The sequence below is a fragment of the Dasypus novemcinctus genome, chromosome 3, assembly GCF_030445035.2.
Source record: "Dasypus novemcinctus isolate mDasNov1 chromosome 3, mDasNov1.1.hap2, whole genome shotgun sequence".
Taxonomy (NCBI): Eukaryota; Metazoa; Chordata; class Mammalia; order Cingulata; family Dasypodidae; genus Dasypus; species Dasypus novemcinctus.
In genome coordinates, this window is record NC_080675.1 from 43,761,911 (window position 1) to 43,776,275 (window position 14,365).

The following is a 14,365-nucleotide window of genomic DNA, read 5'->3' on the forward strand; positions in this document are numbered from 1 at the left end:
AAAAATACACCATTTAGCTTCTAACAGTACATGATTACAGGATATAGACAACATTTATAAACAGTTTATAAAAAGCATTCATTTATAAAAGGCATCACTGTAGAGAATAATTCCTAGGAAATAATTTGTTGAGAAGTGAGGCTTAAACTAAGTCTGAAATTAAGACTTTTGGCACGAAAATTTCTAAATTTTTTGCCTTTGATTTATACTAATAGAATCTAGTCTCTGAAAATTTGGTCTTTTCTTTCATTTCTTATTTTCTTTCATTTTGAAATTATAATCTCAAAATAAGACTATAATTCCTATTATTAAAAAAAAACAACTAAATCTGATGGCACATATTTCTCTTTACAGCTGGTCAGTATACTAAAGAACAGGAATATATATTGCAAGGAAAGCCTAAGAGATCCTACAGAACAATTCTTCATTTTAGTGGTGAGAAAAACAGAGAGAGTGTTAAGTAATATGCTCAAAGTCACAAAGAATTACTGGTCAGATCATTCTTTTGATCAGGGGTTCTTAACCAGAGATCAGTGGGCCCCCCAAGGGAAAGATTTCAGGGGGTCCATGAGCTTAAATTTAAAGAAATCAATTTATTATCTTTATTTTCTCTGACCTCTAACTGAAATCTACCATTTCTTTCACTTATGAATTTACGCAATAAATAAATTACAGTAGTACACATTTCACCTGACTGGCAAAGGGGTCCATGGAACAAAAAAGGTTAAGAACCCGTGCTTTCGGGAAGCAGATGTGGCGCAACTGATAGAGCGTCCGCCTACCATATAGGAGGCCCAGGGTTCAAACCCAGGGCATCCTGACCCGTGTGGTGAGCTGGCCCACATGCAGTGCTGACGCGCACAAGGAGTGCCCCGCCACAAAGGAAAGCCCCAAGCACAAGGAGAGCCACCCACACAGAAAAAAAGTGCAGCCTGCCCAGGAGTGGCACCACACACAGAGAGAGCTGATGCAGCAAGATAACGCAACAAAGAGACACAGATTCCCAGTGCTACTGACAAGAATGCAAACAGACACAGAAGAACACACAGCAAATGGACACAGAGAGCAGACAACTGGGGTTTGAGAAAGGAGGAAGGAAAGAGAAATCTTTAAAAAGAAAAAAAGAACCCCTGCTTTCGATAATCAGAGCTCCTTAAATTTTTATGCTGAAGTACCAATAACAGAGAATGATGGGTCTAGAGTTATATAGTGGATCAACTTGAATTTTCTTTTACATCTGATTTTGTCTTAAAAACTCATGTACTTTCTTTCGCACTGGGTGGCCCTACTTACGGGGCGCACTCCTTGCACGTGGGGCTCCCCTACGCGGGGGACACCCCTGTGTGTCAGGGCCCTCCTTGCATGCATCAGCACTGCACATGGGCCAGCTCCACATGGGTCAAGGAGGCCCAGGGTTTGAACCGTGGACCTTCCATGTGGTAGATGGACACCCTAAAGTGCAGCCTGCCCAAGAAAGGTGCCGCACACACAGAGAGCTGATACAACAAGATGACACAACAAAAAGAAACACAGATTCCCAGTGCTGCTGATAAGGATAGAAGCAGTCACAGAAGAACACACAGTGAGTGGATACAGAGAGCAGATAACTGGGGTGGGGGGAGGGGAAGTAGAGAGAAATAAAAAATAAATAAATCTTTAAAAAAAAAAAAACTCATGTAAATTCCACACTCTGTGCCTTATTTACTTTAGCATTATCTTAATATTAATATTGCTTTCAATTACTTCCTCTAAAGTAAAATGGTTTCTTCAAAAATTATGATACTTTTTCTCATATCTTAGAACCTAAGCCATGACACATTGCCATGTTCCCTAGTTTGAGAAACGAGGCACTAATTGTGCTGCTTTCACCATCTCATTCCCATGCTCCTTTAATTTTCACATCAGAAAAAATTTTGAAAAGCACAGTAAATTTAATCCCAGTCTTTCAAAATGTATAATTCATGGCAAGGCTACTGTAAAAGTTTTTAGGGATTTTTTTTGGGGGGGTGAGGGGATTTTAATGAGAATTTTTAACTAGTTCTTACTTAGTACAAATTAATTGATTAAATACAAATTAGCTTATCAACTCTTTAAGCAACACAAAATTACATGGCAATATTTTGTTAGACATTTACTTTTTCAAGAGATTTCTTAAAAAAGTTTTCTTTTTTTAATATAAATCAGACTGCATACTACTCATATTAGTTATAGTCCCAATTACTTTTAATCAGGTTAAATAATCTTTTCTCTTCCTTGATATTGATTTTCTCTGCCCAGACATGAAAAAAGAAATCTCTTATGATTTCATTACTTTTTCTTTATAAGTATCTCTTTTTCTAGCATCTCGAATTCCAAATATACTGTCATTCTTCAATACTATTTACAGGAGCAAAGTAAAGATTTTATGTATTTTAGTCAAATGTTTGAAGAAAAGCATCCTGTTCAACTTAACCAGGAATCTATCACCAGTAAGAGTAAAAACAGACTCACATTTATCACCTCTTCACCATTAGCATATTGTTGATTCTCCACTGCATACCTCAGTTTGAAGTTAAATCATCTTGCGTTTTAATAAAGTTAAAACTCTTATTATATAGCACCATATGTGTGAATAGTTTACACATATGGCCAGTGGTGATGTATTTACTATATTCATAAGGAATTAACATTTCCCTACTTTGATTAAACATTTAATTCTCTAACACATTGCTTTCAACCAAAAATTCATGAAAGAACAATCTAGTTTAAAAGGCTTCTTAACAATAATTACATTAGATCGATATTAAGAACACAGATAAAAAATTGAAAAACAAAAACAAAAACAGGTATGTTTGCCAGAACACACAATTACATGTGGTAGGATTCAAGTTCTGTTTGTAATAGTGATTTGCCTACTTACAACATCTATTCTCAAAACAAAGATATATTTATAAAACCTTATCAATAAATGGGCTTTTCAAAAAATAATATTGGCATTTATATGTACAAGGATAAGTTTGAGGAATGAAATAAAAATAAATGATCAAAGAATTCTAGAGTATTAGATTATCATCTCCTTAGTTGAACTTGATTTTTCAACAAACTGAATGACTTTTATTTACAAGTGACTAAAATACTACCTAAATGTAATATTTTTGGTGTTCTAGTTTACAATTAGCCTTTTACCTAATCTTTACAACCTAGTCTTATATTTGTTCCAGTATCTCTAGATTTCAAACTACAGATTAGTGTAACAAAAGGGTAATTACCAGAGCAAAAATATGATTTTAAATAATGCCCTCTCCTAAAAATTGGCACCCATTAGTGCCAGATCCATGCTACTGTTAGTGAAAAATTAGGCTTTAGGTTACCATCTTTAATTAAGTACCTTGGTACCAAATGTTAGCAGTGACTAATAAGATATTAAATAGCCAATGAAACAGAATCTTTTTGATTCTATATTATATAAATACACGTAGTATTTCCTTGATGATGTTTCTGTGGAGTTTTTATAACGGTAGAAGTAGTATACTATCTTAATAAAAAGTTTCTTTGAGAACAGAAAAAAGTAGGTGAAAAATGGCATTTGAAATATAGTGAGCCTGGTATGTAATTGTTAAGACTGACTATAATTTACTGTAACTGTCAAATAAATAAACAAATAAACCAGCTGGTTGCCATACACCTTGTTTCTAGTTTCAAAGCAGCAAGTATTTTTTTATTTACCTCATGTAATTCATTATTACATTATGTTCAGTCTCTGTTAAAAATAGCAACAGAAGTGGAGAATATTAGAAACAGGTATATTAAAAACTAGACCTTAGGTCATCAAAGACTATATAACCTTCATTTCTGACAAATCAACATAAGAGAGTTACTAATAAGGATAATGTTCCGGGAAGCAGTGTGGCTCAACTGATACGGCATCTGTCTCCCATATGGAGGGTCCAGGGTTCAATACCCAGGGCCTCCTGACCTGTGGGGTCAGCTGGCCCACACGCAGGGCTGCCGCGCAAAGGAGTGCCATGCCACTCAGGGGCGCCCCAGCGTAGGGGAGCCCCACGCACAAGGAGTGAGGCCCGCAAGGAGAGCGGCCCCACGTGAAAAAAAAAAAGCACAACTCCCAGAAGTGGCGCCGCACACACGGAGAGCTAACACAGCAAGATGACACAACAAAATACAGATGCAGTTTCCCAGTGTCACCTTATAATACAAAAGGATACAGAAGAACACAAAGTGAATAAACACAGAGAACAGACAATGGGAGGAAGGATTAAAAAAAATAATGATAATGTTCTAAGAGATGGAAAAACGATCTTCAACATAAATTGCTTCCATGTACAATCTACTTTACATACATACTACTTCATTTTCCTTGATAAAATAATTAGTAAAACTAAAATATCTGTTACACTAATTATCATATTTTGAATTCCAAGTCCTAAATGATTCAAGATGGCCAACCAAAATAGAAATTTCTATGCTAAATATTTATTTCTACCATTATTATTTCAAAATCCCAATGCAGTTCACTCATTTTATGAGAAGTTTCAACAAACTGCATACTATATTTTCCAAATTCATAGCTGAGAAAAAGATTGCAAAAAACATCTGGAGGATGTAAAGCTTCAAAATATAAATATTATCTTTCAATGGGTAATCAAAAATGTCAAAAGGAAGTCAATTAAAGACTTTAGAGGGGAATGGATGTGGCTCAAGCTGTAAGCACCTGCTTCCCACATAGGAGGTCCCAGGTTCGGTCCCCAGTGCTTCCTAAAAACAAAACAACAAATAAGCAAAGAAATGAAAAAACTAACTCAAGGGAGTCGATGTGGCTCAGTGGTTGAGTGCCGGCTTCCCACATACTAGGTCCCGGGTATAATCCCCAGCCCCGGTACCTCAAAAAAAAGAAAAAAAAAGACTTTAGAAATGGCAATACAATTTCACCAAAATACTATCAAATGCATTCTAAATTGTGTGGGTCAGTAGACCACAATTTTCACTATCTTTCTAAAATAGATTTAGATAAAATACTTAAAGTCACATTTGTGGAAGAAATAGAGGCTATTTTACAAAACAAGCCCTCCATAATAGAGTCACGAATTTATAACTCATGAAATCACAGTCGTAAGGGTGGCCTTTTAACTCACTTTTCTGAAGTATGAAATCATATTACTTAAGTTCAGTAAAGAATAATTTCACATAGTAAAACTGCACACTTTAGTTCTAGAAGACAGTAAATTGTACAACATAGTTTAATTTTTGTAGTCTCCCCCTCCCCAAAATCACATGTAATGTCAAAACCATAGAAACTAAGCTTTTTCTAAGGAAAATTCACTATTCACAGACTGAAAATAGGTGCTTTTTCCTCTGATTCTCCATGTTCCCATGCTCTATGACAATAGATAATATTTGTATCAGTAACTTTTCAAGAAAAACCCTCAGAGTTATCTGACTTCAGTATCAAATGCTCTTGTCCTCTTATTACCACTTCTCCCAAATCTGCAGCTTCTCTTTTATTCCTTCAACTACATCCTTATTCCTGGACTTTTTCCCCTAGAGTACTGTACCTCATTCTCAAGAGACAGCTTCTCCAGGTTGTCTTTTAAATCCACTGCCAAAGTTATCTTCTCTCCTTGACATTTTGTCTATGTCACCTCCTATCCACTTAGGATTTCCAAGGCCTTTGCACTGAATCTTCATTCTGTTCAAGAGCCTCATCCTCACCTACATACTTATTTTTAAGATTTCCGCTGACTCCAACTCCCCTTAAAATGCCAGACTCTGCCTCATCATGTTCTTTCATAATCTGTAACACATATTCCTCAACAATTTAAGGTGTTGGTGGAGGGGTGATGTATGGGAATTCTGCTTATTATGAAGAGTGTTTTGCAATCTCACAATTTCTCTAATTAAAAATATATATACTACATATGGGGGGAAAAGGTACATTCTTCTTGTCTCTGACAAATGTACCAAATACTCCCTTCAAGTAATCATACTTGCTAATATCCATCTAAATATGGAATTCTTTTTGCATTTGATGGCCAAATGCATAGGTAACTTACTTAAACAAATTTAGTACAATAATTACCTACATTCTTTCTTTAGTTGTTTGCATATCAACGTTACTCTACTGGACAGTAGAGATAACAGAGGCTGCATCTTTAGAAGCAATCCGTACTAAATTAAACTACGAAATAAGGCTTTAGTAAAGAAAATGATTTCTTAAAAATATCTATGGCTTATCTTTTAACTATCTATGGTTTTTCATTTTCATGGCTGTCTCACATATTTTGGTTTCTATTAAACTTCACTTACTACTCTACTAATTTTCAAAGCATGGCTAGAATTTAAAGAGTAAGTTGAGAGTTGATACAGGGTACACTTACATCCGGTGATCAGATTCTTTAAAAAGTAGTAAAGTCAACTCTAAGGATTCTGAGATAACTTGAATCTCCAAAGCAAGGCAACAGTTTCAGAACGAAAAGAAGAGAACAACGCACCTTCTGATTTGGGGGTTCCCTTCTTTGCAACTGTTTTTAGGCTAGTTTCTCTATCTCAGGGGCTTTCAATGAAGAAAACTCAATACACTACGGCTAACATCTGGAAAGAATATCAGGGAAAGGTGATTACTTCACTTAAAAGAGAGAAAGGGGGCTGTGGATATGCCCTTTTCATAAAACTCAGCAGCTAAATTAAGCTTTGCACTCAGTATCCACCGGCAGTCCCAGAGATTTTTCTATAAATCAAGTCTCATTCAGTTTAGTCCCTTCACGAGAACGGCTTCAATCTCTCAGAATTTGACAAGGAAAAAAAAAAAAAGTAAAAAAGAAGTGGAAAAGGGCTATAGGATTCCAGACTCCATCGCTTCTCTTTTTCCGAAATCACACCGCTGAGTCTTGGATTTCCTTCACTCCAAACTAAGCCCTCAGATTCCAAATATAGTTCTTTAACCCCCGCTTTGCCATTTAATTACACACAAACCCTGCCAGCTACAGATCTACAGCAGAAATCCCTACAAATCGTTCTGCTCTTCATCTTGGAAGTCATGCCCTGCAGCAACTGCCTATGGCCGAACTGAGGGATATTACCCAAATATAACGCAACGGAATCAAACATGCAGAGCACACACGGCTTGCGCGAGGGAGGGAAACGCAACCAGGGAAAAGTGCGCTCCTCACAAGCCTCCGGACTACCCTCCAGTGGTGGGGGAGGGGAGAGAGGGGTATTCCAGAAGGGAGGGGGACCGAGGAGCCCGAGTAAGGGAATCCTTTCCTCGCCAGTAAAACGGGCTAGATCCCGGGCCGCAGGCTGCAGCGGTCAGCGCTAGGAAACCGAGAGGCGGACAGAGGGCCCTTTGCTCAGGAAGGCATAAAGCGACACTTTCGAGGTCCCGGCGCAGGCTGATCCCCTCCATCTCTCCGGGAAGGCGAGGGGTGTCCCACGAGTGGCTGAGGGGATGCCCGGTCCGCAAGATGCAGCCTCAAGGCGGGGCAGAGTTTCGCTTGATGAACACCCGTGGTCGCGTCCGGTTGGTGCCCAGGGCAAGCGAGACCAGAGCGGCCCGGGGCTGCCAGGTGGGGAGAGGAGGAAGGGATGGGAGAGGGGTGGAGGTGGGATTCCCCGCTCTCTTGGAAGAGCCTTAGCTGAGGATGCTCCCGGGCAAGCCAAGAGCGGCTTGCTTCAGACTGCGGAGCTGGGATCCCGCCGCCCGTACCCGCATCACCGAGCCCCGCAGCGCCCACCGCGCCGGCGCCTCGATCCCCGGGGACCAGGGACTTCGCCTGAGAAACCACTGGGTCCTGACGTCCCGTAGAGCCGGCCCCAGCTCCCGGGGGACCCGCGGGAACACCCCAACCTCTGACAGCTCTCAGCGGTTGTAAACCGCCCCCCCCTCCCGCGCCCCCTCTTCAGCCTTCCCCCTCCCGGGGGCCGCAGAGCTCCGCGCACAAGCGAGCAGCCTGAGGCAGGTCCGGAACAGCGGCCGCGGCGGTCCCGGACCTTCTCCTCTGGTTACCTGTGAGGACTCCGACACGGATTTGATGGTCGTGGTTAGTGAGAATCATTCCCTCGGTCGCCATGTTTCCCAGCGCAGTCACCGCACTGACAGGAGCCGGGAGAAGCCAGAGCCAGGAGCGCGCGGCCCGGGAGCGCGCTTGCCTCGGAGAGCACAGGAGCGAGGGCGCCCGGGAAGCGTGAGGCTAGAGAGGAAGGAGGGGGAGGCAGCAGAGCCCTGGCCGGCCAGCGCCGGGTAAAGGCCAGGCGAGGAGTCGCGCGAGTCCGCTTAATGGGGCGGAGTCAAGGCGCGCGACCCCGAGTCCGGGTCCGAGGCTGCGAGCTAGGGGTGGAGGACCAGGTGGCCGCACCCAGGGAAAGCTGGGAGGCGTCCGAGCGAGGCCAAAGTGACCAGGGCCGCCCTCCGGAGCGCAAGTCCCAGGGCAGCCCAGACGGCAGGAGTCTAAGGGGAAAGGGAAAACACGCTCCGGAGGTTGCGGGGGCGGACTCAGGGACAGGGGCGGAGCTACCCCCCTCCCGACGCTTGGAACGCGTGGAGAGTGGAGGGACGAGTGAGAGCTTGGTTGCGAAGTGCTGGGAGCGGGAAGGAGCCGGCCCAGCTTGAGGTAGACCGGGTAGCAGTCCCGGACGCGCGAGTAACGCGGGATTGGCTGAGAGAACGCGGAGCGTGAGCGCGCGAACGCATCAAAGCCTCAGCCGAACCCTAGACAGAAGCAATCCCCTGTCGAGCTGGTCGCCGCGGAGGTTGTTGGCCGCCGGGAGCCGGTTCTCCCGGGCTGTCAAACCACGCTCCAGAGGGGGTGGGCGGGGTCAGCACGCAGGGCCCCTCCTCTAAGCCTTCGGGGAGCGACCGTCCACCCCCGGAGGGCGCCGGAGAACCTGGAGGTGGCTTAGAAAGCTGCGTGGGTGACAGAACAGCAGCTACTGTGACAGCCCGCCGTGGGCGAAGAAGGAGGTATCCTGTCCCGCCTAATCTTAGCCGCCTGCTTCCTAAGTCAACTCGCCCTGCCGGAGGATATCCGCTCCCACTGTGCTTTAGGAATCCATCTCCAAAGTCTTGTACCTACAGGACGATCCCCACTAGCGAAGCTCAGTGGTTTGCGACAGAGCATCTTGATATATCTGGCTTTTCTTCCTCGCGTTGTCCATGGTTTTGTCTCAGGTTTCTCTGCCACGGTCTCTTTTAAATGGAAAACACGAATCCGCTTAGAGAATGAGGACATGTTGCTTCCTCCTGAACCACAATCTCAAAACTGGAAATAGGATCCAGGTCGTGGCAATTTGAGTTTCATTTCACTCTTTGTAGGATATGTTTACTATAAAAATGGTTTTTGGTACCATTTATTTTCATATGCTTTCCTTAAAATTCATTACCCGTGGCTATTTTGTGTCAATTTGTTACTGCCTTCTTTCTGGCTCTTCCAACTTCTGAATTTGTGTGTATGAAATTATATATGTATATATATAATGGTTTTTTCCTTATGTTTTCAGCCATGGTCAAACTGGCAAGCATAAAAGTAGAAAGCAAAGTGTCAAAAAAATTACCAACACTATTTGTACATAAAATCTGAGCAGCGTGATGGTTGACGGGTTTTTTTGTTGTTCCGGTTGGGACATGGACTTATTTATCCTCTGAAGAGTCACACGTCATGTATTTCATTTTAAACAATGGGGAGTACAAAGGAGATAATGGATGGAATTGAGATGGGATAAAATTCATGAAATGTGGTTTTTTTTTTAGTTTATGTATTGCTAAAATTTTTGATGTGGTTTAAAAATTGAAGCTGGATCATGAACTCACTTCTAATAATAATCCATCCCACAGAGTGTGCTGGCCAACAGATGAATTAGTTTCAAATTAGGGATACAAATATGAAATTGTGCTCAAAAGAATGATTTCCTTTATCTCAAACTAAAGATGAAAAGCATGTACTTAGTTATTAGAAAATGTCTGGAATTTTTAGATAAGTGCTAAACCTGACTAAGTTCTGTGACCTAAAATAAGTTTGGACCTTTTTCTTCACTCTTCAAATAAGGTGGTAGATTATATAAACACTCCAACTTAGAATATTCTATACTTCATCGTGGAAACAAATTGGCACCTTTATTTCACAAATCAATAGCAGAGGACAGGGACTAAATTTCTGCATCTTTAAAAGTGGTCATGGTGAAATTGATTAAAATTTAATTAGAAAGAGTGAATATAAATTAAGCCATTTAAAGAATATGGAGGATTAACATTTGTTGTATTTTGCAGAATATTTGTACTAAAATTGCTGAAAAAAATATTGCTGGAATTAAACTCCATAATTCTATGATGCTTGTCTTCCAACAATTTTTGTCATGTATTCATCTCTCCCAAATTCAGCAAGCTTCGACAAAGAAGTTTTACACAGAGTAAAACTCAGTGGACTTATTGTCCAGTGTGACCTTTTCTTTACTGATTACTGAATGAGTAGTGCAGTATGTAGGTACCCTTTTACTCTTGTTACAGTGAGGTAGTTCTCCAAAATTCATTCTGAATTAAGTGTTATACCAAAGAAAATTTTTTAGAAGGTAGGAGAAGAGTAGCATTTCCAACTATTGACAAATATTTCAGGAAACGTGGGAGGTAAGGAGAGACTGGAAGTGAAACAGTTGAGAGTTGTATGAAAACAATTAGAAGTGTCCTGGAATTTATTCTTTACATTCTTTAAAGTTTTAATAGTGAAGATTACAGGAGTTTTACATTAACCATCCAAGACTAACAAAAAAATATAGGAAAACATCTAGCTTTTATATTTATCAGTAGAAATGAAGTTTGAGTTTTTTCCAGTAATTGTGTATTTGCATTTGGTCCCTCCTTAGTACTTTTAATTTTCTTTGTGGTTAATCACAGTTTCAATATAAATACGGCAAAAGCTTACTGACCTTTTCTGGAATTAGATTCTCCTCGGTACACTAGATGCACACAAGAATGAGTTTGGAAATGTATGCTTCTTCCTCTAAGGCAGGGGTTCTTAACCTTTTTTGTTCCATGAACCCTTTTGCCAGTCAGGTGAAAACCACCGACCCCTTCTCAGAATGTAGTGGCAGATAGTTTTATGACACTCAACATCGGAGGTAAGAGAAAAAGATAGTAAGTTGACTTTTTTTTTCTATTCAAGCTCACAGACCCTCTGAAATCTTTCCACAGACCCCTTGGGGATCCATGGGCCCCTGGTTAAGAACCCCTGCCCTAAGGTTTATTCTACTTTTGTTTCTTCAGTGGTCAGATCCTCTTTCATGATGAGCTAATGCCCACGAGTAAAACTAGTCAATTAAAAATGGGTGTATTTTTAATGTAACATTTTGTGAGATCTATGTATCTTTTAAAAAAAGAAAAAGAAAAAAAAGGTTCTAGGTAAAGGCAGTGCTGAAAATGCAGACAAGAATGAGAGAAAATAGGCACATCCTAGAATAAAATTAAGCTCTAAAAAAAAAAGTGCAAGCAACATTGAGAATGTACTTAATGCCACCAAATCATAAACTTTAAAATAGTTAAAATGACAAATTTATTGTTATGTGTATTTTACCATCATTTTTTAAAAACACTTTCTTTCCTTGAAAAAAAAAAGCATGTTTACAAAATAGTCCAGCAATCATGTTCCGTTACTAACCCAAATGAGTTGAAAACTTACATCCGCACAAACACCTGCACAATATATAATTGCCAGAAACTGAATGCAACCAAGATGCCCTTCAATAAGTGAATGGGTGAACAAATTGTGGCACATTCATACAATAGAGTATTATTCAGTGATAAACAGAAATGAGCTATCAAACTACAAAAGGAAGGAGGAACCATAAAGCTAGTCTGAAAAAAATATGCACAATATATTATTTCAACTATATCTTTTGGAAAAGACAAAAGTGTAGAGACAGAAAAAGATCAATGGTTGCCAAGGGTTTGGGGGTTGGGGATAAGGGCATTTTAGGGCAATAATACTATTCTATATGATACTATAATGGTGGATACCTGACATTAGGCATTCATCAAATCCACAGAACTATATAGAACACAAAAAAAGAAACCCAAATGTAAACTATGGGATTTAATAAATACTGTCAATATTGGTTCATCAGTTGTAGCAAATGAACGACACTAATGCAAGATGTTAATGGGACAAACTGTTTGGGAGGATGGGGTATTATATATGTGAACTCTGTACTTTCTACACAGTTCTTCTGTAAACCTAAAACTGCTCTGTTTTAGTTTCCTATCTGCTAAAATAAACACCACACAATGGATTGACTTAACCACAGCAATTTATTGGCTCACAGTTTCAGAGACTAGAAGGCTTGCTTCTTCCCAGGGTTGGTATCTTTTGACTGTCTGGCAATCTTTGGGGTTCTTGGCTTTTCCATTACATGGCAATGCACATGGTGGCGTTCTCTCTTCTCGGTTCCGTTGACTTCCAGCTTCTGGTTGCTCCCCATGGCCTTTCTTTGTGTCCAATTTCCTTTGCTTATCAGGACTTTGCCATATTGGATTAAGGCCCACCTTCATTCATTTTGGCATACTGTAAAAAGGTCCTTTGTAGAGTGGGTTCACACCACAGGAATGTATTAAAATTAAAAACATGTTTTTTTCTGGTGACTCATGCAACTCGTGCAATGCCCACACTCCCATCTTGAGTGTGTACTTTCGCTTTACATTAAATTCTTTTGCTACTGTATGACTAGTCTGTGACAGACTGTTAGAGAATAAACCTTGGTGTTCATAGTTTGTCCTGTAATCCCCCTATTTAAACCTTTATAACAGCCTTGGGATGAGAGTAATTAATAATCCAATTGCAAAATTTTAAATTAAAAAAAAAGTCCTTGAAAGCTATGGAATGATTTTTCTAAATTATGATTGAAACAAACAATTATATTCCAGAGCCTAGTAGCTAAGCATGCTTTTGAAATTGTTTACAATTTTTAAAATATTATGAAAAAGAAGTTTCAGTCTCCTATGGAAGAAAAAATTATTGCATAAACTATAATTGTTCCATTTTATTTGATTGGTGTAATCTCCGTAAGTTTATACAGATACTAATAAATTAACATTATAATACTAAATCTTTTACATAATAAAAATTATAAGTTTGTGTTTAATGAAATTAAGTTCAAGAATATAGATCTGTCCTAAAGTCAAATTACTAGTTTCACAGAACAAAATGAGGGATGTAAGACAAGACTTAAGTGGATATGGAAAGAAGTAAAAGGTTTAGAGAAGTAAATTCATAGACAGTGCTGACTAAAAAACTTTTTTTTTTAGCTGACTAAAATTTGATAAGCTTGTTTAAGGAGTATGTTTTGTCCTAAAATAAAATGACTGGTTTTCATGAGGGCAGAGATAAGTAGGACAAGATCTGAATGAATATAAAAAATTGTAGAAGGCTTGTAAAAATAAATTTCATCTGTTAAAGGTTCAATTTGTCTTAAAATGAAGTAACTAGTCTAGAACAAAACTTCTGTAAGTTGTAGTTAATGATCCCTAGAAACAACTTTAGGGAAATTAGGGCCTAGATTGTAAACTCTTACAGCAGTCACATTTATTCTTGGGCTCTGATCTCTAATTATTTCTAAATCTGAGATGCTTTACTCTTTGTGTGTAAACTGATAGCACCCTAGAATTTTTTAAGTACCTGCGTGATACCTGGAAATCAGAGCTAAAGTTAACCAGCTCTGAAAGTAATAAAGAAGTAGCTCTATGGCTACACAAAAAGAGTAGCCATAGAGGAGATGCCACAGGGTGGTACCTGGCTAAGGCACTAGGCAACTCTATTAAATATTCTGACCTAGTTCATTATATACAAGACTGTGAGACCTGTTACATAGCTCCAACCGTATCTGGTGCCTTACAGCAGTGGGCATGTGCACAAAACCAACATACCCTTAAGGGACTGGTAAATAGATGTGTGCATTTAGACCAGACCGCAGCTCCCACACATGGTTTCTCTCTGAGTTATTGGCATGGTCAGTTGGTATGGCCTCTAAAACAATAAAGATACCCGCTATATCACCTGGCCATGCCCCCAAAATGGATGGAAGCACATTGCTGCCAAAGACTCCTGTAGCTTTGCCAGCTAGTGATGACTTATTCTTCTTAGCCATACAGTGGGCACTGCCTCTGGACTAGCTCCATTTCATAGTACCAGAGGATGCTATGCAATAGGCCAGTAGAATGCTGGAGCTAACTTTCTTATTCTCACAAGGGCTGATGGTACTACAGTATGTCAACATCACGAAAGATATAAGTAGAACCTAAAGAAACACAATTGACATTATGGCCGGCTCCTATGGAAGGCTGACACGTGGTGTTGGAAACCTGGATCTCACTTACTCTAAGCAGATGTCTTAA

At 39.9% G+C, this 14,365-nt stretch overlaps 1 protein-coding gene across 22 annotated transcripts in view; it reads right to left on the reverse strand.

Annotated features, from left to right (window-relative positions):
* Positions 1-9,253, reverse strand: part of GPHN (gephyrin) — an 801,248-nt gene extending 791,995 nt beyond the window's left edge. For 7 of the 22 annotated variants that reach the window (XM_058293251.2, XM_058293256.2, XM_058293249.2 and 4 more), the window contains exon 1: positions 8,000-8,890. In XM_058293251.2, coding sequence (XP_058149234.1) covers positions 8,000-8,063 — 64 coding nt within the window. In that variant the 5' untranslated portion in view covers positions 8,064-8,890. Of the gene's footprint in view, positions 1-4,796; positions 4,878-7,999 lie in introns of all 22 variants that reach the window. The other 15 variants (XM_058293255.2, XM_058293248.2, XM_058293246.2 and 12 more) reach the window with 11 other exon arrangements.
* Between the last annotated feature and the right edge of the window lie 5,112 nt (positions 9,254-14,365).